The sequence below is a fragment of the Archocentrus centrarchus genome, chromosome 10 (assembly GCF_007364275.1).
Source record: "Archocentrus centrarchus isolate MPI-CPG fArcCen1 chromosome 10, fArcCen1, whole genome shotgun sequence".
Classification (NCBI taxonomy): Eukaryota; Metazoa; Chordata; class Actinopteri; order Cichliformes; family Cichlidae; genus Archocentrus; species Archocentrus centrarchus.
In genome coordinates, this window is record NC_044355.1 from 19,150,139 (window position 1) to 19,177,515 (window position 27,377).

The following is a 27,377-nucleotide window of genomic DNA, read 5'->3' on the forward strand; positions in this document are numbered from 1 at the left end:
ACTGATAATACCAACGTTAATCTCTTACACATTTTTAATTTTGTCATTGAAAGGTGAACTTAAAATCTTTGACTTTAGAATTTTACAATGAAAGCAGTAGTTAGGCTATGCTAATACTCAGGGTAAAACAAAAGTCTAATTAAATTAAATCCAGTGTGAATAATTCATTTTAATCTAGTGAACAAAACTATTGAACTCCAAATCTGGAATAGATTCTGATGTAATAAAAGAGTTTCATCTGTTCTCTTTTTTCTGTATTGTAATTAGACAAGTTGAAGATTAAAGTACAGAGATGATAAACTAGAATTTGTCATAATGTCAACATAATAATGCCATGATTAAAATGATTCCAGGGCCCAAATCCAGACTTGTGGCACAGAATTTAAGAACAAAACACAAACATTTATTAAGGCAAGGCTGGAAGTCCAAAAGCAGGTGAAAACAAAGTCCATAATAGGGGAATGACTGATTATGGAAAGAGGTGGGTAAACAAACAACTGCAAACAATTAAAGGATGGCAAGACAAGGGAAGTAAAACTAAATGCAAGACACAAGGGACAAGGGATAAAAGACTACCAAAATAAAACATGAAATCACTGGATGATGCATAGACAAGACAGGACAAATGTGACATAGGAAAACATGCAGAAAAAGCTAGAAAAAATAATGTAGGAAACTATACTAAAACCCTGGCAAGAATGCAAATGGAAATTAATAAAATCTCAAACAAATCACACGACCTGTCAAATCCAAGAACCAAAGACTCAAGATAAATGAAAATTCAATATAACAACAAACATCCTAAGACAATGAACAGAAAAGTCCACAAAACTCAAAACTCTGAGTTCAAGAGCCAGGACATATAACAAATATGATAAAATAAAATGAGAAAAAAATATATGCATACATATGATCTCCAAATACAAAAAGATAAAAAGATTATAAAAGAAAAAGATAAAACGTTATATATGCAATTTTAGCAACCTTGAATAAAAGAAACAAATAGAAAATATTTAATGAAGTTATTTGGTTCAGTGCAATAAACACAGAAATTTGAATAAGAGTTACTTTTAAATATTAATCCATTATTAGATAGACAGTCTGATATCACACAGTTTCTCTTTCCCTGCACTAAAGTTGTCATTTCTACAAATCCTGCTATTTTACTTAAACCGGGTCTGTTAGGATTTGATTAATGAGTTATGATGTGAGATCAAAAGAGAAGGGTTTTGTTTCTTTGTTTCTTCTTTGTGTTCTAACACAGTTCATCCAGACTTTTAATGGCTTCATCTTTAGAGATCGTTTTCCACGTGCTGGGGATCTCTCCTTTGTCCTGGAATTTTAACTTATAGTGCTCTTCCAGTTTGGTTTGAAATTGACACACAAACCATTTCCAGTATGCCAGTTTAGACTCATCGGGGGTGATTCTCCAGCCAGCATACTTTGGACCAGCAGTTCTGTACTGTTTAAAGGGAACAGTTTCCTCCGAATCATGTTTAGGGTAAAATTTGCGATCACTTGCAACATTTGTTGTGCAGAAATTGATACTGAACTCCTCTGTGCCTCTGTAGTGCCATCCATTGATCCCAGAGGGTCGATGAAAAGGAACACTGTGGTCATCAGGACTGTGATCTTCAATGGTGTTGGTACAAACAGCTGCACAGAATGGACACGTTACCCAGCAGCACCTACACAGCTGATTAATGAGGACTTCATCAGGCTTCAGCCTGGATTCCTTCAGCTTATCCAATGAGAGGCTATTCATCTTATCAATGACGGGTGTAAATCCTTTTTTTATTGCATCCATAAAGAAATCAAAATTATTTATGTCACTGAAGTTTCTAGAAGAAATGGTATCAAATGTTAGATCGTCTTTAAGCACACTAGAAAATTCTTTCAGCCACATGTTTGCATCTCCTCTCTGTGTTTTGACTTTCTTTGTTGCAGTAAATAAAGCTTGAATCAAAAGTGTGTTTAAGTCACCAACCTTTTTTTTGAGTATACTCATAGTTTCATCTTTGTGATCTGTGAAGATGTATTTCTTTACTTCTGCTTTTATAAAAGCTTCTGTTTGTCTTCGTGGATTTCTGATGTAGGTGATGAAATCATCAAAATCTTCTTTCTTAGCGAGTGACTTCAACACATGTTTCTCTAAGTTTAGCCTGTTCCCATTGAATGCTGGGAAATTACACTTCATTATTTCAGCCAGACCAATGGCCGTCTTGATACAGACAGCCTCAACAATGGAAGCTGTCAGCTTTTCACAGATCAGTTCCCCGAGAACAACAGCAGATGAGCTTTCTTTGCAACAGCTTCTAAAAACTGTGTAATACTGAGTTTTCTTGCTCACTAAATAGGTGAGTGCATCATTGTTCATTTTGAATTTATGCTGGGAGTCTAGGAGCCAACTCTCTGCTCTGTGGAACACATACAGTATAAGGTCAACTGTAAACTCCTTCTTCAAAATATATTTCCTGTCCTTCTGAAATTTCTCCACTTCTTTTTTTACAGTTTTGGCCACTTCTTGCAAGTAAGCTGGTGTGTAGCCTCTTGTAGCCACAGGTTTGCTTCTGATTGTATCAAGTGACTCATTTTCAGTTTTGTCAATGAGAGCTCTAATCTGTTGCTGTTCATCATAGGATAAAGCACTATGTGATTTATGTTGTCTTTGTGTTGCTTTTGAACCGTAACCAAAAAAATATATTTCCAGGCATTTTTGAAAGGACTTGGAAAATATGCTCCCAGTCTACTTGCTTGTTTGTCATCCTCTTCCACATCTTGACTTGGTTCACTTGTCTCACAAAGATCTTTTTGCTTGGGAATGACAACATAATTTGAATAATCACCAACCTTGGATATTATCTTGTATCTGTCACTTCTTTTGGATTCATCTACAAGATTCCATTCAATGTCAAGTTCTTCAAGGATAGTAAATCGATCTTCTTCCAGGTTAATGTCTTCAACAGGTTTGGTATCTGCTGTTAATTCAGTAACCCAGCCTCTCCAAACAGAGCTGAACTCTTTTTTAAGCTCCTCTTCATCTTTGGCCTTATCCTTCAGCTGCTGAGCGAGCTCTTTGCTCTTTTGCAGCAGCTTGTCCTCAAACTCTGTCTTCTTATCATCCAGCTTCTTACGAGCCTTCTTCTGCTCAATAACTTCATCCAGTTTTCTTTTTACTGTGCTCACCTGTTCATCGTGAATCTCTTTGATTTTCATTTCAAATCGCCCTCTCCACTGAGCCAGCATTTCTTTGTCTTTGTCATCCTCAAAGTATGTTGTGATTTCGTTTCCAATTTTTTCATATGTTTCTTTTAATTCTTTTTTAAGATAACTCACCTCCACCTTGTCAAGTTTTCCGTTTCCAATTCTGTTATGAAGTTTGTTTTCAATGGCCAACATGTTGCTCCTCAGGGTCCAGGTCCAGTTTCCATACTGAGCCTCCAGTTTTCTGTACACTGCAATTTCAAGTGTGTTTTTAAAACTGAAAACAAAGTTTTCATTCAGGAGGGCATTCCACAGGTCCTGAACTTTGGTTTTGAACTGTGACAGAGTGATCCCAGCAGACTTTGAAACTTTAGAGAGGATGGTGTTCTTCACTTCTTGGATGCTTTCACTGTAACCTGGATTTGGAGGAGCCATGGGTGGACTGCCCTCCCACAGCTGGGCACAGTATTTCACATCTTTTTGTACATCAAATTCAATGACATCACTGAAGCACTCTGCACTGTAAACCTCCTCTTTAGCTGCTAGTTTGGCCATCTGGTCCAGTTTTTCTTGTAGGCGTCTCTTTCCATCCATGTTTTTCGCTGCTGCTGCAACATCTGTAACATTCTGGTGAACAAACACACAACTGGGAGAAAGTTTAACTTTCTTCATCCTCATAAAAGCCTGAACAACAATCTGCAGAATGTCTTGCATCTCAGATGGATTCTCTCCAAAGATGTTGATCAATGTCAAGTTTCCCAAACCAACAACAAATGTTGCCAATTCATTGTCATGGTGACGAGTGTTGTTACCTTCCAGCTCAAGAGCACGCAGTCCTTCAGTGTCCACCACAAGAATATAGTCAAACTTAAAGTCTTTCTTCATCTCCTCTGATACTTTGAGCAGCTGCACGAAGGCACCTTTGGTGCACCTGCCAGCACTCACTGCAAACTGCAATCCAAACATGGTGTTCAGCATTGTTGATTTTCCACTGCTTTGTATGCCCAAAACTGACAACACAAAAACTGTCTGGTCCCCCAGTTTTTTGATGACTTCCTCTAAAAGACTGGAGATCCACATTGAAGGCACGTGACCTGCATCACCATCCATCAGCTCCATTGGATATCCTGATATCAACAGCTGTGCAGCCAGTTCAGGGTATTTAGACCAGTCACTGTGTCTGCTCTCTCCTTCTATTGCTCTGTGAGCTTCATAGATCTGTCCCATTTCTCTGAAGATGTGCTCCAAACCAAAAGTGGCAGACTGCAGTTGTTTGGATATTTCTTCAAGCTCAGTTTGTTTTCTTAATAACAGACCTGATTTATCATGTTTGTTCTTCAAAGCGAAGACCTCAGACCACTTTTTATCATAACTTTGGAGAATTGAAGAAAGATCATCTGTGGAGAGGGCATCCATTAAGATCTAAATCCATTTCAGGAAAAGGTCTTTTTCTGTCAGTGGCAATGATGAGAAGCTTTCAATGAACAACTCCATCAGTTTACTGGAGGGAGCAGCACATTGTTCCTGACGTATGTTCATCAGTTTCTGTTGTTTTTTACTTTTATTAATTTCAATGTCTCCTTTGAGATGATGCAGTTCTTTGTGTATTTTGCTCCACTGATGCCACAGATGACCTTGACATGAGAGAAATTCATATTTCATCTTTGAGACATCCATGTTATCATCTGTAAGCAGATCCATTATTTTCATAGCAGCAGATTTCCCTTTTTGACAGGCTGGATCACTTTCATCCACTCTGATTCCAGAGAGCTTAGCCATGGTTTCAAGCTGGAACCATCTAGAGAAGATAAAACTTCTCTAATGATCTTTTTCAGTTCTTCAGATACATCTGACTGGCTTCTGTCTTTGAGACCCATGATGTATTTTCCAGTTGTTGTCTTAACAACATCACAGCTGTCATCAACACAGAGACAAATGAGAGGCTTCTGAGACTCAAAAATTGCTGATATAAGTGAGCATCTTTCTTCATGTTTTTGCAGAGATGCAACAAGAACAACTGTGACTGCAGATTTTTCAATCAGTATGTCACGTTGTTTTTCAATCGAGAGAGCATCACCATGAAGATTACAAAAGGCAATGCAGTCATTGAAAGCATCATTGGGTTTTCCAGCAGGGCAGTACCAGGCAATCTCTGCCACACCATCCATCAGATGGTGAGACTTGGTGCTTCCTGTGCAGTTTCTGTGGAAGAAGGTGCTGTGACGGTCGTTGATCAAAGTGTTCATCAGCTGAGATTTAGACACAGACAGTGAACCCAGGCGGAAAAATGACACCAAGGGTGTCTCAGCCTTGCAGACTGGAAAACTCTTCATGGTGACAATGTTTGAGTCATCCTTGATTTGAGTTACCTTCCAGGTTTTTGTTACTTGTCTGAAAGTCCACAGAGGACACTCAAGCTCCATTGTGACTGGGTCAGGAACAAGCAAAGGTAAGGCGTACTGACACTGAGAGAGCTTTGTAATCATCATCTGTTTAAGGAAGCTGTCTGAGCAGTGAAATACTGCCATCTGAACGTCCATTGGATACACATGAGTCTGTTCTGTCTGATCTGTGCCTGCAGTGGTGCTTAATAAAGCCCCCAAATTACTGAAATCTTTCTTAGTGATGTCAATCACCCGAACTGGCTTTAAATGTGTCCCCTCATGACTGTCTTGTCTTACTGGAATATATCTGGCCCTGTAATCTAACATTATCAGCCTGTGGAGAAGTGTGTGAGCTAGATCTTTCTCAGATGTGACATGGTGCTGCTTCACAGGTGGATTTATCTGAAGAAAATCTGCTGGTGGAAACTTATGTTGAAGTTTATCTTGAAGGTGAAGTCTGCCAAGCAGTGTCTCTGTTCTTTGACAGGACTTTTTTTTGTTGCTGATTTCTTCAGAAACCTTCACTGACTGTAGTAAACAAGCAAAGAATTATATCATAGTCTTACACAGTATGGCAAAGTAAGTAATATCTTTTGAAATAACTGGTGACTTTCTTACCATCGCCTCGTTTTCGCCAATGTTCTCCTTATTTCCACTCAAGTCCTCATCTGAGGTTCCTGTAAGTTAAAGTAGCAGACAATGTAGTAAAGTAGTAGTCAGGATGTTTCTAATTTTAGAGACATTACAGATAATAGAAAGATCTTTTAGAGATATTGCAAAAATAAATGTAAGTAGTCCTACATGTTTGCATAATATGTGTATTGAAGTACATATCCTGGTCAATAATGACTCCAAGATTCTTCAGTGTTACTGGAGGCCAAGGTAATGCCATCCAGAGTAAGAATCTGGTTAGACAGTATGTTTCTGAAAATTGTACGGCTGAGTACAATAAATAATATAATAGTCTTAATTTAGAAGCAGCAAATTAGAGGTCCTCCTTAATTATTTAGGTCACTTATTATTACACAAAACAAGGGGGCCAAGAAGTACAAATACAACACCCCACCCCCCAGCCCGGATATCGAGTCACCCTTTAGTGACTTCTAGCAACTTTTGAGACAGACAAAAAAGTTGGCAACAGTATGCACCAAGGAGATGGGCTTTTGTTGGCAGTGATCAGATTGTAAATACAGCTGAAGGTTAGGCTAGCATTATTTTGTGTGTAAAAAAAATGTTTTGTGATCAAACTGTAATGAGATTTTCACAGAAGAAGTACAACAGGAGGCATGGGTCATTACAGTGGTTTTGCTTGGCTACCTTAGAGACTGCCAAGCAAATGTTAAACAGAGAGATAGAAGCCAGGAAAGTAACCTGCATCAGTACAACATTGATGAGCAGGCATGTGGCACAGTACATGAGCCTGGCCCAGAAAGGATACTGTAAGGCTACTGTGCACCACTTGGATTGATTACAAGAAAGCCTATGACTCAATGCCGTGCACATGGATCCTGGAATGCCTAGAACTGTACCAGATCAATGAGAATGTGGAGAACAACACTCTAGGCATTATGTCCGTGTAGGTTCTCAGTCATCCAGGTCATAGTAGTCTCTGGAACCTGAAAAAAGCTGACTGGACTTTTTTTTGTTTCTTGAATATGTTTCACCTCGCATCCATAAAGGATTTTTCAGTTCTCAAAACCAAAAGGTGGAGAGGCCCAAGTACTTAAACCCCAGTGGGCGTAGTCCCCTGAAGGTGGTTGTGACTGAAGGAATATACTCATGGTATATGTTTTCCCTTACCATATGTACATTTATTTGCCTGAGAAATCTGTCTTAGACTAGAAGATAAACAAAACCGATTAAAAATACAGAAGCTTATAATGTTGGGTGTCATCGGGAACTCTGTATTCTCACTGGGCAACGGTTAGCCACTGATGGAGACTACACAAACGGTAAAGGAAAGACTTCGAGGTCACCCAGCTGTTGAAATTTTCTGTTTTCCCCAGTTTGTTTTGTATAATGTTGTAACCAAGATTGATAAGCTTTGACTATATGAAACTGTGAACTGAAAAAGAGTGGCTCAGTACTTCATGTCATATCCAGTAACACACTGGGAATGGCGTGCGGTTCTGATCTAGATTAATCTGTAAAACTGTGTGATAAATGGCTAATTAAATTTAATGATTGGACTCCTTATTCCGTTGTGTTGTCTCATTCCTGTTCGATAAATGAACACGCAGATATCTAAAAGGCTTAAGCAGCAACTCTTATTTTTTTAAATTTCTTCATGACTCACTATTGTTCATGTGAATAATCACATGCACCAAAGTATGAAAGGAGGCGTGGGTCATTACAGTGATTTTGTGTGAAACCAATTTGGGATTTTGCCCCATTGTAACAAGTGACCTATTGAGGTCACCTGAACAAAGGTGTGAATGGGGATTGAGAAGCCTAGGGAGGGAGCTCAGGATCGGACTGTAAGTGGGAGTAAGTTGGTGACGTAAATACCTGGGTCTCTCCACCTTTTGGTTTTGAGAACTGAAGAAGCCTTTCAGATGAGAGGTGAAACGTCTTCAAGAAACAAAAAGGGGTCCAGTCACCTTTTTTCAAGCTCCAGAGAACACTAGAGCCATTTGGACAAGTCACCATCAAGCAGCAAGTGTAGCGCCTCTGTCACCACTGCTGTTCTGCATAGGCCTGAATCACGTCAGTCAGAATATCAATGAGACTGGCTATGGATACCGACTAAGATGTGGAGAAACCATCAGCCACCTCTTGTACACGGATGACATCAAGTTGTCACACTGTTTGCCTCACCACACGGCTCACACAGCAATGACATCGGAATATCGTTCGGACTGGAGAAGTGTAGTCAGACGGTAACAAACAGAGGGAAGGTAGTCAGAACTGAGGGGATTGCACTACCAGAAGGCAACATTGCAGACACTGAAGACAGCTATATATATATATATATATATATATATATATATATATATATATATATATATATATATAATATGGTGAAAGGCAATTTAAAATAATAATGGATTAAAGAACAGGCCGAACAGGGTTATGCCTAGGTATGCTAACTAACACATTCAGCTACATGACGCATAGACTACGAACTGAGTACGTGTCTGGTATGTTAACGTAACATTAACAGTTATTCAGATAACCATAGCATAAAGAACATACTAACAAGTTTATCAAACCAATCCATTGAATTCTTCATCCTCGGTGTCACTTCTAAAAAACTCTGCACACTCCGTAGGTAGACGAAGCGCCGCTTCCTCTTCTGTGTCGCTTTCGTCAGACTCGTCGTCAGTTGCAGTTCCAATTATTCTGGCCTTTCTGAATCCCGACAGGATGGTTTCGGTTGTCACTGAAACCCATGCTTTGTTGATCCATCCAATGACTTCCAGGAAAGTTGGGTGGCGCATTCTCCCGGTTGCCGTGAAGCTGTGCTCTCCATCCATCATCCACTGTGCCCACAGGTTACGCAAGACTGCCCTAACGCTCCGGTTCACGGAGATGTCAAGTGTCTGAGTATTTTGGTTAATGTGTTAATTTCACATATAGGTCACACCCCCGGCCAAAAAAAGTGAAAAAAAGTGCGACTTATAGTCCGGAAAATACGGTATATATATTGTAGCTGTCTTCTTATCTACAAAGATAGATATGTGTATGTATAGCTGGAATTGTGTAATGGTAACATTACGGTCTTTGGAGCAGGAGGTCAGGGGTTCGATTCTTCGTACTTCCAGGGTTCGTACTTCCAGTAAGGATCCCCAGGCTAGACCTCCTCAGAATATGAGTGAGAGATACATGATTGAAGCCATACATGATATATATATCCTGGTGGTGTGAATCAATATCTCTCCTCGCATACAGCTTGATGTTTGCTCCATTCTGTAGTTGGTATCCGTAACCAGTCTTGTTGATGATCTGGCTGAGGGGATTCAGGCCTATGCAGAACAGGAGTGGGGACAGAGCATCTCCTTGGTAAATCCCACACTTGATGGTGACTTGTGCAATTGGCTTGAAGTTGGCCTCCACATACCCATGGAGTTCATGATGAAGGCTCTTGGGGTTCTGTTGATCTTGTACACTTCCATGTGTCATAGGCTTTCTTGTAATCAATCCAGGTGGTGCACAGGTTGGTTAGTTGGGTCTTAGACTCTCAAGTGACTGCTCTATCTACCAGTAGCCTCCCAGAGCACCTCAAAGTCTTTGTAAAGACAACATTGTCACAACAGCTGGAAGATTCTTCTTCGCTACTCCGGCGTCAGCAACCATCTGCTCACGCAACTCCTCCATCCGAGCCCTCAGTGATCAGAATAGGTGGGCTCTGTTTGCTGCACACCAGTGACTCATAAGTTCCATAACCTACCAGTTCCTCACCAGCCCCCACTTTCACTAAGGAGAGGAAGTGCAGCTCCCAGTGGAGACAAGAGCTTTTTGATGGTGTTGGTCTTGTCTTGGACTTGACTGCATTTGTACTCAGTCTTGTCTCAGTCTCAGACATTGAGGACTCGGGATTTTATTTCAAGACCAGTCAAGACCACAACTGTGGAAATATCACTAAATATGTTTTTTATATATTTGTTAAAATTGTCACCATGTCGCGACAGCACAGCATAAGACAGACAATCCATGAAAATCCCGAGCCCCTCCGCCCTCTCCCAGTGCTCCTAGTACCAACTGCAGAAATACACAGTTTGGTCAGAAACAACCAATCAGAGCCAGGAGGAGGGATTTAGCACTGTCAATCATGCTTGTGTACACGCTACTCACAGTCTCCCCCTTGCTCTCTGCTACGCTACAGCTTCTCCCCGACAGTAGAGCCTGTCATGAATGCTCAGGTTAGTTAGCATGGCCACTGATGACAGCAGATAAGCAGTTTTCCTGGAACGGTAAATTGTTTCTCCACCATTAGTACATTTAGCAGAGCGTACACAAGGAGAGATCAACAGTGCCAAGATGCTCCTCCTGGCTCAGAACGGCTGCCCCCAACTGGGGGTGCCCCTCTGCAGATGGCAATAGTAGCTCAGGGAGTAGGCAGAGGAGCTTGACCCCTTGTAGATCATCCGTCTCACACCACACCAGGGTTATTATTGTTAACAAAGACGAATGAAATAAGAAAACTGAAATTGAAAAAACATTGTCTTTAACTGAAATAAATAAAAACTATAATTAAAACGAAAAATCAATAACTAAATAAAACTGAATTGTGAGTTTACAAAACTAACTAAAACTAACTGAAATTATAGATAAACTGACTTTCATTTTCTTGTTTGTAATTTTTTTTAAAGCCTTGTGGCTTGATATGAACTCATTTTTTCCCCTCTCCAATTTTAAGCTGGGAGTGCCATTGGGCAACTGTGTGTGTGCATGCGCATGCTCACCGCGCTGGTCCTCAAAGTAATGGCAGCGGTCTGCAGAGAAAGCAGCAGAGCCCCATATGGAGTTCCTTTGACTACAATAGCACAGACACACAGACAGGAGAGAGAAAGAGAGAGAGAGTACACCAGTCTGGCTGGATGGAGGACCATCGCATTCCTTCTGACTTAGAATAAAGTGATGGGTTTCAATTTACTAATATCACTCAGACACACCTGAGGATGGAATGAAAACTTGTTTCCTAAAAATTTGTACAAAAGGTACGGTCAACAATTTTGGCAGTGGCACAAAGTTGTTTTTCATGCTCTTGCTGCTTCACTATTTGTTTTGATTATTTTTACTTGTTTCACTGATACAGTGAACAATCACAACAGTTTCCATTTTGGCATGGTGAGATGAGACATTGCTACACCCTGATTTTCAACAGAGACAATGAAGCTCTTACCTGTAAATTTCAGGAGGGTGGTGAGTGTTATGTCACTTAATAAGAGTACAGTCGTTCAAGCCAAAAATCATAATGCTAATAACAATAAAGTGGTATGTTTAATTATCCACCACAGGCAAATTAAGGTGACAGTAACTGAAAGTAATATTACTACAGGTGCAGCCATAAATATTTAACAATGAGAATAGAATAGACCTTTATTGTCATTGTACATGGTACAACAAAATTGTGGGTGGGATGAAGTCAAGCCACTCTGCACTTAATTAAAGAAGAAATGGAAAAAAAAATACATAAATGCACTAAAATACAAATAACTACATAATATGTACATCAGTACACATTAAGAATACACAAACTGTAAAAACGGTAAATCAAAAAGCAGCAGGGGTAATGTTTTTTTGCTTGTTTACAGTCAGTATGGCTGGTTGTGTCATCATCTGCATATTTCATGATGATGTTTGTTGGGTGAGTTGGAGTGCAGTCATATGTACATATGTGTACATATGTGTAAACATAGTCATATGTGTACAGAAGAGTGAGCTATGAAGAGAGTTTGGAAAGGACAACCTCAATGAAGCAGAGTTTGTTCAACAAGCTGCTTTTTGTGATTGTAGCACTCCACTTAACTAGAAATATTAATGGGGTAGAGCTTTTGGGTTCTTACAATGTATTTTACTATATTTTAACTGATTAATTCAGTGTCAGTTTACATTTTACATTGCATAGTCTTTTGAAACACTTTTTAGTTACTCACCTATGAAGGTTTTTGTTTCTCCAAGAGTTTTAACTACAAAACCTGTAAACACACTCTGCAGATTAAAGTGTTTCCACTTATCAATTGGCTATAAACAAACTCACAATACTCAAGTTTTAAGAAAATAATATGAACTGATTTACTTAAAATATTAGTATTGTTGAATATAGAAAACGCAAATACAATTACAGTAACATTTCTTCAATCTTCAAATAGAATGTACCAACTTCTTTAAACTCACAACTGATATAATTTGTGAAGGCCCAAAACACACTGGCCATTTTACTCCTTAATGAGCCAAAATAAAATGAGTGGTACCTTAGGGGTCATTCACAATTATCAACGTTTTCCAAAGCGTACAAAGTAGGGCTGGGCGATATATCGAGTTTTTAAAAAACATTGATATATTTTCATATGCAATATAAGATGAGGCAATATCGTTTATATCGCTATAGTCTAGGTCGCGTTGCAATCATACTTGTAGCTCACAGTTCGCCTTTCTCTTCTCCCAGTTTACCTCTGCACAGCTTCGCACTGCCCCGCCTCTCTCTGCTTCATCTGTTGATCATGCAGGAAGTGACTACATGGCAGTGTTCCCAACTTAGTGACTTTGTTGCTAGATTTAGTAGCTTTTCAGACCCCGCTGGTGACTTTTTTCCCCAAAAGCGACTAGAGATAAAATTGACAACTTTTTCTGGTGAGGTTGGAGAGTTTTGGAAACCTGAAATCCTTCCGCTGTCGCTGTGTTTTGTGTACATACTGCCTTCGTACTGCATCCGTTCGTAAGCTTTGGCATCGCCTGGACCCCAAAGAGTCCCTCCCTGCAGGTAACAGAGCACCGCCATAAGCAGCAGAAGCTGGTTTGTACTGTAAGTCACATGACCTTAATAGCGGAAGTGGGTCTTTTTTGTGTGCTTGCAGACACTGCATTGAGAGGGTGGGCCCGTTGCTGTGATACGTCAGCACATATGTCTGTGGATTTACTGAGATGGATAAAATCCTGCAGATGGAATTTTGTTCAGTCAGTCTGTCTCAGTACTGGATGTATAGGAGTACACACAGGAGGAAGCACATTCCAGTAAAGTAGACTTCACCAGACTTGCTTTTTAAAGAATAAGTCAGCCTTTTGCTTTTTTTGTTCTGTATCTTTTCTATCTACATTTTAATAGCACAGCTGTGAGTCTTTTATAAAGGAAAAAAAAGCAATTTATTTGAGGAGCATTATTATTTAAATATTCCAATAGTTTATTTTTGAGCAAAGTCTCATGTACATCTACAGCTCAATGTTAATAAAAATGTCTGCGTGATATTTGGGACATGTAGCTTTAACTCTTAAGTACCTTTTTGTTTATACCTTCTGGTAAGAAAATATATGCAGATATATATATTGTATATCACCTTTCAGCTAAAAAATATCAAGATATTACTTTTGGTCCATATCGCCCAGCCCTAATACAATGTATACTAGTGTAACGTTCCGTTATGTCACCCAAGCACCAGGCAGAGGTTTCGTTACTAACACCATTTAATCAGGCCGGACACACACAGAACAGCTCTCGCCGGATACAGCCAACTCTAACTCACACAAGAAAAAAAGAGACCTCCCTCCCAAGAGCGACCCCCCACATCTCCTTCCGGTTCAACCCCAAAACAACCTAACTTAAAGAGAACAATAACTGTGACACACATTTAGCAATAACGTCCATCATGGATCATTACACTGCTCCCCCAACAAAAAGTTCCTCGTCCTCGAGGGAAAAACACAGTCTCTGAGGCGGGGAGGCAGTTGACGTCGCCTCCTTGGCTTCCGAGGGGTGGCATGAACTACAGGAAACTGAGGGGGAGAACAAGGGGATGGGGAGGGAGCCATGTCCAGCTGGGAGTCCAGCTGAGCTGGAGTGTGGGGGATTTGCATGCATCCCTCAGAGAAAGGGGAAGGAGAACGACCCTTATAAGGGGCCATCCTGTCTCTGTGCAGGACCACTTTCCTGCCTCTAGGTGGTAACTGTACTCTATAAACCACTTCCCCAACTCGTTCCAGGACACTGCAGGGTCCAACCCAGTTGCTGTCCAGTTTAGGACACCGTCCTTTTTTTCTCTTCGGGCTGTAGACCCACACCAGCTCTCCAGCACGGAAGTGCCTCCCTTTAGTAGTCAGGTCGTAGTTTCTCTTTTGCCGCAGTCCCGCCTTTGCCAGCTGGTCCCGAGCATAGGAATGCGCCGACTCCAGTCGGTCCTGCAGCTTCCTGGCATAGCTTTGACCCGGTGGCGCATCCGGAGCATCAGGAGGTTTCCCAAAAGCCAGTTCAGCAGGGGTCCTTAGTTCTCTCCCTAACATGAGCAGGGCGGGTGTGCACTGGGTGGAGTCCTGGACGGCCGACCTGTAGGCCATTAGGATGAGTGGGAGGTGAGTGTCCCAGTCACGCTGGTGTTCTGACGTGATGATGGCTAACTGCTGGGCCAGTGTCCTATTAAACCTTTCCACCAGGCCATCACTCTGGGGGTGGAGTGGCGTGGTGCGGGTCTTCTGAATTCCAAGGCGTTCGCACATGGCAGCAAACACCCTGGACTCAAAGTTACGGCCTTGGTCACTGTGAAGAACCCCTGCCGTTCCAAATCTGCTGAGCATTCCCTCCACTAATGTGTCAGCCACTGTCTCCGCCTCCTGGTCCGGGATGGCGTATGCCTCCGGCCATTTGGTAAAATAGTCCATAGCAGCAACCACATAGCGGTTTCCCCTATCAGTCCGGGGAAATGGCCCCATGATGTCCACAGCCACTCGCTCCATCGGTGCACCTGCCGGTTGCTGTTGAAGTTGAGCACGGGACTGGTCCAGCGGACCTTTGTGGGCGGCACAGGAGTCACAGCTTCGGCAGAAGCCCTCCACATCTCTACGCTGCTGGCCCCAATAGTAACCCTGGCGCAGGCGGCGAAGGGTCTTTGACACGCCAAAGTGGCCAGCGCCTCTACTCCCATGGCAGGCTTCCAGCACCGCTGGCCTTAGCGACTTGGGTACCACAACTTGCCACCTTTCCTCACCTGTAGCAGGATCTTTCCAGCCGCGCTGCAGCACTCCCTTGTCCAACCTTAGGGCATTGAACTTGGCCCACAGCCCTTTGGTGGCGATAGAGAGCCCGGTAACCTCATCCCAGTTAGGTCGCTGCTCGTTCTCAAGCCATCGTAGTACTGGTAGCAGGTCGGTGTCTTGCTCCTGCTGGGCCCTCCATTCTGCCATGTCCACCACTAGGAGTGCCCTGCAGGAGAGCTGTGCAGGATTATCTGTTGCTGTGAGTTCCCTCTCCTTCTCCTCCCGCTTCCCACAATAGCGGCAGCCTGTCGCGGCACATGGGCGGCGGGATAGTGCATCCGCATTGGAGTGGTGTGCCCCTGCTCTGTGCTCCACAGTGAAATTAAAGGCCTGGAGCTCCTCCAGCCAACGAGCCACCTGCCCCTCTGGTTCTCTGAAAGACATAAGCCACTGGAGGGCGGCATGATCAGTCCTGATGATAAAAGGCGTGCCACATAGGTAGTACTTAAAGTGTCTCACTGCCATCACCACAGCCAGGAGCTCTCGCCGTGTGACACAATAGCGTCGCTCACTCTTATTCAGGACCCGGCTGAAGTATGCCACCACCTTCTCACCTTCAGGTCCGACCTGCGACAGCACGGCTCCCAGTCCCACACTACTTGCATCTGTGTCCAGGACAAATGGTAGTGCGGGGTCAGGTGGGGCAAGGATCGGAGACTCCGTCAGGGATCTGCGCAGGGTGTCGAATGCCTGCTGACAGTCTTGGGTCCAGCTGAAGTCGTGATCCTTCTGCAGCAGGCGAAAGAGTGGTGCAGCTATGGAGGAGAAGCCTTTTACAAACCTCCTGTAATATGACGCCAGTCCCAGGAAGCTTTTTAGTTGCACCTGGTCTGCGGGAGTGGGCCAGTCCCTAATGGTCTGCACTTTTTCCTCCAAAGTGCTGATGCCCTCCCGACCCAACTTGTGACCAAGGAACTCCACCTCCCTCCTCATGAAGTGACACTTGTCCGGGTGCAGCTTAAGGCCTGCGGCCCTTACTCTCTCCATTACCTGTCTCAGGGTATCCATGGTGGTTTCAAAAGAGGTCCCATGCACCAGGAGGTCGTCCAGGTAGACCAGACACTGCTGTCTTGGGACACCAGCCAGCACACCGTCCATAAGTCTCTCAAAGGTGGCTGGGGCGTTGCACAGGCCAAAGCTCAGGACTCTGAACTGCCACAGTCCCCTGTTCGTGCAAAAGGCCGTCTTTGGTCTAGAATCTGGGGACAGAGGCACCTGCCAGTAACCACTTCGCAGGTCCAGGGTGGAGAACCAAGAAGACCCTGCCACCAGGTCGAGAGACTCATCGATTCTGGGAAGGGGATAAGAGTCCTTTTTAGTAACTTTATTAAGTGGCCTGTAGTCCAGGCAGAAGCGCATTCGTGGACTGTTCTTCTTGGGCACCATCACCACAGCAGATGCCCAGGGACTTTCAGATGGCTCTATGATGCCCATCTTTAGCATCTCACGCAGTTCTTGGTCAGCCGCCTCCTGATGAGCCAGAGGAAGGCGACGAGGACGCATTTTAACAGGACGAGCATCCCCAGTGTCAATAACGTGTTCCACCAAGTGTGTCAGGCCTACATCACACTCTGTGAGGGCAAAAATGTCTTTAAAGTCCAAGAGCACCTGCCATAGACTTCCTTGCTGCTGCTGAGTCAGGCCCTCACAGTTCCTGGACCAGACGTTTCTCACTGCTGACAGCCTCTCCTCTTCATCAGTTCGCTGTTCAACTAGTGGTAATACAGGGGACTCCGAGGTGCAAGCCGCTATTACAGCAGGGGATGGGTTTAAAGGTGGGGGTTTAAGCTGCACCCTCTCTCCTCCCGGGAGTAACAGACAGCCTTCCCCGAGGTCCAGCACACCATCAATGGCTCGTAAAAAGTCCAGCCCCAGGATGCAGGCATCCTGGACGTCAGCCACCCAGGCAGCAAAAGGCATGGTTAGGTCTCCAACCTTAAACTGAAACATCCCCCTCCCTTTTATGGGGGCCAGGTCACCAGTCACTGTCTTAAGCTGCACATTGGTTGTTTGCATGGCAGTCCCAGCTGGAATGATGTCAGGTCGGACCAGTGTTGTGTTGGACCCTGTGTCGAGGAGTGCTGTGCAGGATACCCCATCAACCACCACCGGAATGTGGCAAAAGTCACCAACTTGGGTCCAGCCTACAGTAATGACCCTGCCAGGTGACAATGTGGGTGGTGTGGGGGTGTTGGTCACGACGGCCCGTGTACTCCCACCTACACGGGCCCCTGACCGTTTCCCTGCGCCGCTGCAAACCTGGGGCACTGCCTGATGAGATGTCCAGCTTGTCCACATCCCCAGCAGCTTTGTGGTCGGCGGCGTGTGCCAGCACGGGGAGAAGGTGACTGAAGAGCAGCCGCCTGGGTCATGCTGTGTGGTCCCCCCTGCCTCTCCGTCCGCTCAGCAGGTGCAGATGTTGCTCTGACCACTGGTGAATCCTCAGCCCCTCCAGGAGGTCCTGTCAGCATCTCCCTCTCCAACGCCAACTCCAGAGCTGCACTGAGTGTGGTTGGACGAGCAAGCTGTGTCTGAATACGGAGCTCTTTGGGACTGAGGGCCTGTAGGAACTGATCACGGGCGAGCTCTGTCTGCACTGCAAGGGGCATGTTGTCATAGGCCCGCCTGCAGAGGCACTCAATGTCATGGGCCAGGATACGCAGCGGTTCTCCAGGCAGTCTCCGTCTGTTGTGAAACTCTGACCTCAGTAGCACAGGCTGGTTATACTGCCCAAACCGTCTCTGGAGTGCCCCAACTAGAGCAGTATAGTCTCCCCTCTCTCTTTCACTCAGCAGCAGCAGGCATGCTGCTGCATCCTCACACAGGCACAGAGCTAATTGCAATGCTTTATGTTCGACAGACCAGCCAGCTGCAGCAGCTAATAGTTCAAACTGAGCAATAAACACTTCCCACGGCGTCTTACCGCTGAACTTGGGTGTCTTTATGTTTACCGTAGCCGGCTGTGCATGGGCGCTGCCATCATTGTTTACATCACATGACCTCCGCTCCGTCCCGCCGAAATGGCGATCATGGCGCGAACGGCCCTCCAGCCGAGACAAACCTGGGGAGAACCCAGCCTCAGCAGCCAGCTGGAGCGCCGCTTCCCTCACGCTGCGAGCGGGTCGGATATCCATCTCCTGCTCCTCCTTCTTAACAGTGTTCCTCCGCATAATCGGGAGTTGTGTCCCTGAGCCGTGAGCAGAGCCGCTGGTAATAGATCCAGGCGTGGTAGTTCGTAGTTTAAGCTTCTGACACCAGTGTAACGTTCCGTTATGTCACCCAAGCACCAGGCAGAGGTTTCGTTACTAACACCATTTAATCAGGCCGGACACACACAGAACAGCTCTCGCCGGATACAGCCAACTCTAACTCACACAAGAAAAAAAGAGACCTCCCTCCCAAGAGCGACCCCCCACATCTCCTTCCGGTTCAACCCCAAAACAACCTAACTTAAAGAGAACAATAACTGTGACACACATTTAGCAATAACGTCCATCATGGATCATTACAGTATACTCTTTTTCAGACCCCTCCCCCTCCCCAAAAGTGTACAAAGAAAATGTTGATCTTTTTTCATGACATTTAATTTCATCTGGTTCTTTGCTGTATTAATGTAATAGGAAGTATTAAAAACATCCTGGTGTTGAAAAATTCTGTAAATCTTGGTATCAAATATGCTCTTTCCTATCTATTAAAACACTGTATTGTTGCACTAATAAAAATCCATCCATCCATTCTCTTCCACTTATCCTTTTCAGGGTCACAGAAGGGCTGGAGCCTATCCCAGTTGTCATGAACAGATATATCTATATTTCAGAATTTATAGGGTACAATAAACTGATTTGAATTTTAATTTGAATGTCTACTGCACTGCATCTATGCAAAATGGTCATGCCGCCACACTGTACACAGTGGCAGTGGAGTGATTTGTCATCTTAATAGCTGGTCTTGTGCCAAAAAGTGATTTCCGGTATTTGCCAAAAAAAAAAATTATTGCTGGTATTTATATTGTTGCAAATGACTTGTGAACCTATAATCTGTCAAGCATATCTCAAACATTATCTCCTTATGAATGATATCAATTCATTTTGAGTCATAAAGCCCATTTTCTGTCACATGGTAGAAGCTGCAACCAGTGTTTGGCAATACCGGCCGGCAGTGTTGCCAACTTAGGCTACGTTTACACTGCAGCCCGAAGTGACCCAATTCCGATTTTTTGTGAAATCCAATTTTTTTTGTGTGGTCATTCACATTTCCAAATATATGTGACTTGGATGTGATCTGTGCAGTAGAGGACGCGATAATGTCACATGTAGCGAGTGCGCTCAATGTTTGCGGAAGTCACACGTTTTCCTTCCTGCGTCCGTGTAATGGGACGCAGAATAGTGACGTTTGTTGAGTCTCAGTGACGTGCAGGTCGGATAAATGCGACCTGACCGTACACACACACAGGTCGCATTTGAAAAAATCAGATCTGTGTTGTTCAAACTGGCATGAAAAGATCGGCTACAGGTCACATGAGCGCGAAAAAATCGGATTTGGGTCACTTTAGGCTGCAGTGTGAACGTAGCCTTAGTGACTTAGTGACTAGCAACAAATTTAGCAACTTTTTCCAATGACATCAGCAACTTTTGGAGAGTTTTGGAGATATGCTGGTGTTGTGCCAAAAAGTGATTTCTGGTATTTAAAGTGTTTCAGTCGGCTTTCAGAATTCATCACAGCATTAGTGAAGGTTACAAATGATTTTCTCATGGCCTCTAACAGTGGACACATCTCTGTGTTTGTCCTGTTAGACCTCAGTGCAGCTTTTGATACTGTTGACCATAATATTTTATTACAGAGATTAGAGCATGCCATAGGTATTAAAGGTACTGCATTGTAGTGGTTTGAATCATATTTATCTAATAGACTTCTTCTTCACACATTAAAGTTAATTATGGAGTTCCACAGGGTTCTGTGTTAGGTTCAGTTTTATTTACACTATACATGCTTCCCTTAGGAAGTATTATTAGAAAACACTGCATCAATTTTCATTGTTATGCAGATGATACCCAGCTTTATGTAACCCAGATGAAACACATCAATTAGTTAACGTGCAGGAATGTCTTAAAGACATAAAGGTCTGGATGACCTCTATTTTCCTGCTTCTAAACTCAGATAAAACTCAAGTTCTTGTACTCGGCTCCACAGATCAAACCCCAAACTTTCTCTGGATAGCATTACCTTGGCCTCCAGTAACACAGTGAGAAATCTTGAAGTCATCTTTGACCAGGATATGCCCTTCAATGTACATATTATACATAATATGTGGGAATGCTTTCTGGTGTAGCCCAGTCCATAATGATTATGGGCATGAGTAAATAGTTTTAAAATGTTCAAATAACTAATAGTTCATGTACAGTTTTTATAAAGTTCATAAGTGAGTTGTGTTAAAACAATAGTGGACCAAATCATTTTGTTTGTTAATAAAGTAGTATGTCACTTTAATTAGTTTCACTGCACTTTCACGCATTTTGTGTTGTGTACAACCTATCCTCACTGAGCATCAGAATGTCAGTCTTGACTTGTGTTTATTTGTATTGGTTGTTTGTGACCTATGTAACCAATCAAGGGATTGTGGGGGCGGGATGTGAGGTTGACCTAGTAGAGGGCAGGTGCGCGAGAGGTACAGAGATGCCACAGACGTACATCAAACGTGTGTGTTGACCGCTGATCGTATCGGAGTATAAGTGCCTTTCATCGTGGTGAATGCAGAGTTTGCCATTCTGTGTTAAGGACTTTGAAACATCCGAAGGTAAATATTCCTTTGAAAGTTGTATTGAACTGTTTCTGTCAGATGCAGTATGTTAAAATGGAGATGCTAATCGCGGATAGCATATTAGCTTGCTAGCCGTGTCGCACATGTATAATATAGTAGCTGTCAAAGTTGCTAAGTTGTTAATGTGTGCCGATGCTGTTAGTAGTTTAAATGAGAGCGATTATAAAGCAAGACTAAGATATTTTATATGCTCGCTAACGTGTAGGACCAGGAGACTATCCTTGGACTTTTTTTTCCCCCTTGCTACGTGACGGAGCATAGAAGTATCCAGGAGTCGCCATCTTGCTTGGATTTTGTGTCGGAGACCGAAGCCGTTGCCGGACGCCCTCGTCGCCCTCACGAATGATTCCCTAAAGGTTACCAGCGACTAACATTAACCAGGTTGCTGACTGACTGACTGGTCGAGGTTGTGAGTACTCAAATTGCACGTGCTTATTATTTTATTGTTTTGTTCTGCTTGCTTTGCAAGCGAAAGGGTCATAAAGTTTCTGACCACACCGCACCCCAGCGTCGACACAGGCCTGCACCGTTTGTTTTATTTTATTTTAAAGGACTGATATTGAGTTGCAGCTTGAGTGTGTGAGTGTGTGTGTGAGCTGCAGGACTATTGTTTTCACAAGTAATTTGTCTCTGGAGCTTGAAAAAGGCGACTGGACTTCTTTTTGTTTCTTGAAGACGTTTCACCTCTCATCCGAAAGGCTTCTTCAGTTCTCAACCAAATGGTGGAGAGACCCAGGTATTTAAACCCCTGTGGGCGTAGTCCCCTGGAGGTGGTTATGACCCTCTATTGATCATATGCGTGAACACATGTGCCCAGGTGTGAGGGGGGCGTGGGTCATATTTAATCAGTGGTTTCAGTTGAAACCAATTTAGGACTCCGCTCCATTGTTTCCTGTGGCCTATTGAGGTCACTGGAACAAAGGTGTGAATGGGGGTTGAGACGTCTGGGAAGGGAGCTCAGGACAGCACTGTAAGCGGGGGAAAGTTGGTGACGTAATCCACCTCCTCTGTTCAATGATGGTTGTTCACAGTGGACATAGATGGCTTCTTTCACTCCTCTTTCAAACCATCTGTTTTCCCTGTCCAAAATGTGAACATTGGCATCCTCAAAAGAGTGCCCTTTTTCCTTCAGATGCAGATGTACTGCTGAATCTTGTCCTGTCGAGGTGGCTCTTCTATGTTGTGCCATTCGTTTGTGAAGAGGCTGTTTGGTTTCACCAATGTAGAGGTCCGAGCACTCTTCACTGCACTGAACAGCATACACTACATCGCTGATCTTGTGTTTGGCGGGTTTGTCCTTGGGATGAACCAGTTTTTGTCTTAGGGTGTGACTTGGTTTGAAGTATACTGAGATGTCATGCTTGGAGAAAATTCTTCTGAGTTTCTCTGACAGGCCCGACACATATGGGATGACAATGTTGTTCCTCTTGTCCTTCCTATTCTCTGTAGTTTGTGTTTGGCCTTCATTCCTGTGCATCTTAGCTGATTTGATGAAGGCCCAGTTGGGGTAACCGCATGTTTTGAGGGCTTTCTTAATGTGTGTGTGTTCCTTATGCTTCCCTTCTGCCTTAGAGGGAACACTTTCCGCACGGTGTTGTAGGGTCCTGATCACCCCAAGTTTGTGTTCCAGAGGGTGGTGGGAGTCAAAGAGGAGATACTGGTCTGTGTGTGTGGGCTTCCGGTAAACTTCAATGTTGAGGCTTCCATCTTCCTCGATAAGCACCGCACAGTCCAGGAATGGTAACTTGTTATCTCTGGTGTCCTCCCTGGTAAAACGTATGTATTTATCCACTGAGTTGATGTGACGAGTGAAAGCTTCTACTTCATGGGTTTTGATTTTGACCCAGGTGTCATCTACATATCTGTACCAGTGGCTAGGTGCCATCCCTTTGAAAGAACCAAGAGCTTTACTTTCCACTTCCTCCATGTAAAGGTTGGCTACAATGGGAGACACTGGGGAGCCCATGGCACATCCATGCTTCTGTCTGTAGAATCCATCATTGTATTTAAAATATGTTGTGGTAAGGCAGAGATCTAAAAGTGCACAAATCTGATCTGGGGTGAGGCTGGTTCTGTTCAGTAAGGAATCGTCTTCCTGTAGTCGTCTTCTGACGGTCTCCACTGCCTCAGTTGTGGGTATGCAAGTGAAAAGTGAAACCACATCAAAGGACACCATGGTTTCATCTGGATCCAGTACAAGATTCTGGACCTTGTTAGTAAAATCTGTAGAGTTTTCAATGTGGTGGGGTGTGATGCCAACAAGCGGTGATAAGATGGTGGCGAGGTGTTTGGAAATGTTGTAGGTGACCGAGTTTATACTGCTGATAATGGGTCGAAGTGGGACTCCTTCTTTGTGGATCTTTGGGAGTCCATAAATGCATGGAGTGGCTTCTCCAGGGTACAGGCGGTAGTAAGTGGGGCGGTCAATGGCTTTTTCCTTTTCAAGTTGTTGCAGGCAGCTTCCTATAGTAGACCTCATCACAGCAACAGAAACCGCTATAAGAAATAACAAACTTTCTCATCCTGTAGCAGAACAGATCAGGATGAAAGTTTCAGCCACTCTCTCCAGTGCAAGACTTCCTCCATCCAACCTCACCATTCAGGAGAAGAAGGCCATCACAGCCCTAAGCAAGGATCAAAACATCACCATACTGCCAGCCGACAAGGGGAGGTGCACGGTTGTGCTGAATTCATCGGATTACCACAACAAAATTACTACACTCCTCAGTGACAACAATACTTATGAGGTCTTGAGACGTGATCCCACAAGCAACTACAAGAAAAAAGTTGTTTGCTGCCTGCAACAACTTGAAAAGGAAAAAGCCATTGACCGCCCCACTTACTACCGCCTGTACCCTGGAGAAGCCACTCCATGCATTTATGGACTCCCAAAGATCCACAAAGAAGGAGTCCCACTTCGACCCATTATCAGCAGTATAAACTCGGTCACCTACAACATTTCCAAACACCTCGCCACCATCTTATCACCGCTTGTTGGCATCACACCCCACCACATTGAAAACTCTACAGATTTTACTAACAAGGTCCAGAATCTTGTACTGGATCCAGATGAAACCATGGTGTCCTTTGATGTGGTTTCACTTTTCACTTGCATACCCACAACTGAGGCAGTGGAGACCGTCAGAAGACGACTACAGGAAGACGATTCCTTACTGAACAGAACCAGCCTCACCCCAGATCAGATTTGTGCACTTTTAGATCTCTGCCTTACCACAACATATTTTAAATACAATGATGGATTCTACAGACAGAAGCATGGATGTGCCATGGGCTCCCCAGTGTCTCCCATTGTAGCCAACCTTTACATGGAGGAAGTGGAAAGTAAAGCTCTTGGTTCTTTCAAAGGGATGGCACCTAGCCACTGGTACAGATATGTAGATGACACCTGGGTCAAAATCAAAACCCATGAAGTAGAAGCTTTCACTCGTCACATCAACTCAGTGGATAAATACATACGTTTTACCAGGGAGGACACCAGAGATAACAAGTTACCATTCCTGGACTGTGCGGTGCTTATCGAGGAAGATGGAAGCCTCAACATTGAAGTTTACCGGAAGCCCACACACACAGACCAGTATCTCCTCTTTGACTCCCACCACCCTCTGGAACACAAACTTGGGGTGATCAGGACCCTACAACACCGTGCGGAAAGTGTTCCCTCTAAGGCAGAAGGGAAGCATAAGGAACACACACACATTAAGAAAGCCCTCAAAACATGCGGTTACCCCAACTGGGCCTTCATCAAATCAGCTAAGATGCACAGGAATGAAGGCCAAACACAAACTACAGAGAATAGGAAGGACAAGAGGAACAACATTGTCATCCCATATGTGTCGGGCTTGTCAGAGAAACTCAGAAGAATTTTCTCCAAGCATGACATCTCAGTATACTTCAAACCAAGTCACACCCTAAGACAAAAACTGGTTCATCCCAAGGACAAACCCGCCAAACACAAGATCAGCGATGTAGTGTATGCTGTTCAGTGCAGTGAAGAGTGCTCGGACCTCTACATTGGTGAAACCAAACAGCCTCTTCACAAACGAATGGCACAACATAGAAGAGCCACCTCGACAGGACAAGATTCAGCAGTACATCTGCATCTGAAGGAAAAAGGGCACTCTTTTGAGGATGCCAATGTTCACATTTTGGACAGGGAAAACAGATGGTTTGAAAGAGGAGTGAAAGAAGCCATCTATGTCCACTGTGAACAACCATCATTGAACAGAGGAGGTGGATTACGTCACCAACTTTCCCCCGCTTACAGTGCTGTCCTGAGCTCCCTTCCCAGACGTCTCAACCCCCATTCACACCTTTGTTCCAGTGACCTCAATAGGCCACAGGAAACAATGGAGCGGAGTCCTAAATTGGTTTCAACTGAAACCACTGATTAAATATGACCCACGCCCCCCTCACACCTGGGCACATGTGTTCACGCACATGATCAATAGAGGGTCATAACCACCTCCAGGGGACTACGCCCACAGGGGTTTAAATACCTGGGTCTCTCCACCATTTGGTTGAGAACTGAAGAAGCCTTTCGGATGAGAGGTGAAACGTCTTCAAGAAACAAAAAGAAGTCCAGTCGCCTTTTTCAAGCTCCAGAGACTACTATGACCTGGATGACTGAGAATCTACACAGACACACAAGTAATTTGATTTATTTACAGGTGTTTTGAAGAGACCCTAATTGAAGTAATTATTTTGTACTCTTATTGTGTTTAGTTGAAGTTGCAAATATTAATTTTGATTACTAAATTCTATATTTTTGAGGTTAAGAATCCTGTGTGTGTTATTTCTTTCGTGTAAGGATTTTCCCCTGTTTATTAAATTTGAACCAGAGAAACGTGTTTCAACACTGGATGATAACAATTCTTAGTAGGATTAAAGGCCAAAGGGTTGTATTCTGCTAAGTGGAGGCACCAATCACCAAATTTCTTATCAATACAGGTTAGTACGGAAGCCAATAAATTAAAGAACCCAGGGCCCCGCCCATAGTACTACAATACCCCTGTCTTTAAATGATGTTTACCTATTAGCTACATGGGTCGGGTGCTACACTTGCATTTGCGCAATATTTATAAAATTAGAAACATCCTGTCTCAGAGTGATGCTGAAAAGCTAATTCATGCATTTTTTACTTCCAGGCTGGATTATTGTAATTTATTATTATCAGGCTGTCCTAAAAGCTCCCTCAAAGATGACACCTGTGTTTGGCCTCGCTGCAGTCGCTGCTGGTCGATCAGCTGTTGCTTTTGTTTTTATTTTAATATTGTTATGCTTTGTAGTCTACGATGGTCTTGCAGCCCATTGGGTGTATGATCGACAGGCTCTGCTGAACATCCACACTTATATGGGAAACTATGATGCTCCTTTTTTGTGTCTTGGTGGTGCAGCCTCTTATTTGCCTCCATTTACCCCACTAACCAAAGCAGCTGGTGTCAGTCAGCGCTGCCGGAGCTTCGGTGGACATAGGCCGAGGAAGAGGGGGTGAAGAGCCGGAATCCAGGTGAGACTACGGTTGTTCTGGAAGTGGGGAATTGCTGGAAAATATCTATGTTTAGGCTGACGTCTCCTGGTGCCTGGAGTTATGATTCTTTTCCACCTCTGAACTTATGCGGGAGGACGTGTTGTCTTCACTAAGTTTTTCCTAACTCTCCTGCGGCTGTGGTAGCCTCTCCGGTGGTGAGTGAAATTTATAGGCGCAGTGGATCAACTTCATGAGTTGTACGCTCTTTGCCCCAGCTGTCTTCAGTAGGGACCCCAGCTTCAAGTCCTCTCAGGATGGCGCTCATGAATGTGCGCTCAGTTTCAAATAAGTCTTTCGTTTTGAATGACTATATTCTGTCCAAGGATTTGGATTTCCTGTTTCTGACTGAAACCTGGCAGAGGGAGATGGATTACGCCCCGCTTATAGAACGGTGTCCTACTAAACACAAATTCTTCAGCTCCCCTCACTCTTTAGGACACAGTGGAGGACTGGCTACAATTTTCAAGAGCAGCTTTATGTGCCGATGGGTGGACTCGGAGGTTTTTTCATCTTTTGAGTCGCAGGTTGGAAGGTGGGAAGAGATGATTCATTTTATTGTGTTCTAATCTGCCATCCACCTGGCCCATGCACATCCTTCTTGAAGGAATTTAGTGACTTTTTGTCCTCCATACTGAAAATAGCAAGACTCATTATTGAAGATTTTAACTTTCATGTTGATGATACTTCAGATAAACATGTTGAAAATTTTATCAGTCTGATGGAATCTTTTAATCTG

The 27,377-nt window shown here is 43.8% G+C and overlaps 1 protein-coding gene and 1 pseudogene across 1 annotated transcript; both read right to left on the minus strand.

Annotated features, from left to right (window-relative positions):
• Positions 1-1,192: 1,192 nt before the first annotated feature.
• LOC115787190 (interferon-induced very large GTPase 1-like) lies at positions 1,193-9,703 on the minus strand (annotated as a pseudogene).
• A 4,792-nt stretch (positions 9,704-14,495) lies between these two features.
• Positions 14,496-16,880, minus strand: LOC115787192 (uncharacterized protein K02A2.6-like; the record flags this gene model as incomplete). Its single annotated transcript, XM_030739775.1, has 2 exons — positions 14,496-15,563; positions 16,008-16,880. Coding segments are annotated over 2 exons (1,941 nt in total), but the record flags the coding sequence as incomplete, so codon positions are not given.
• Between the last annotated feature and the right edge of the window lie 10,497 nt (positions 16,881-27,377).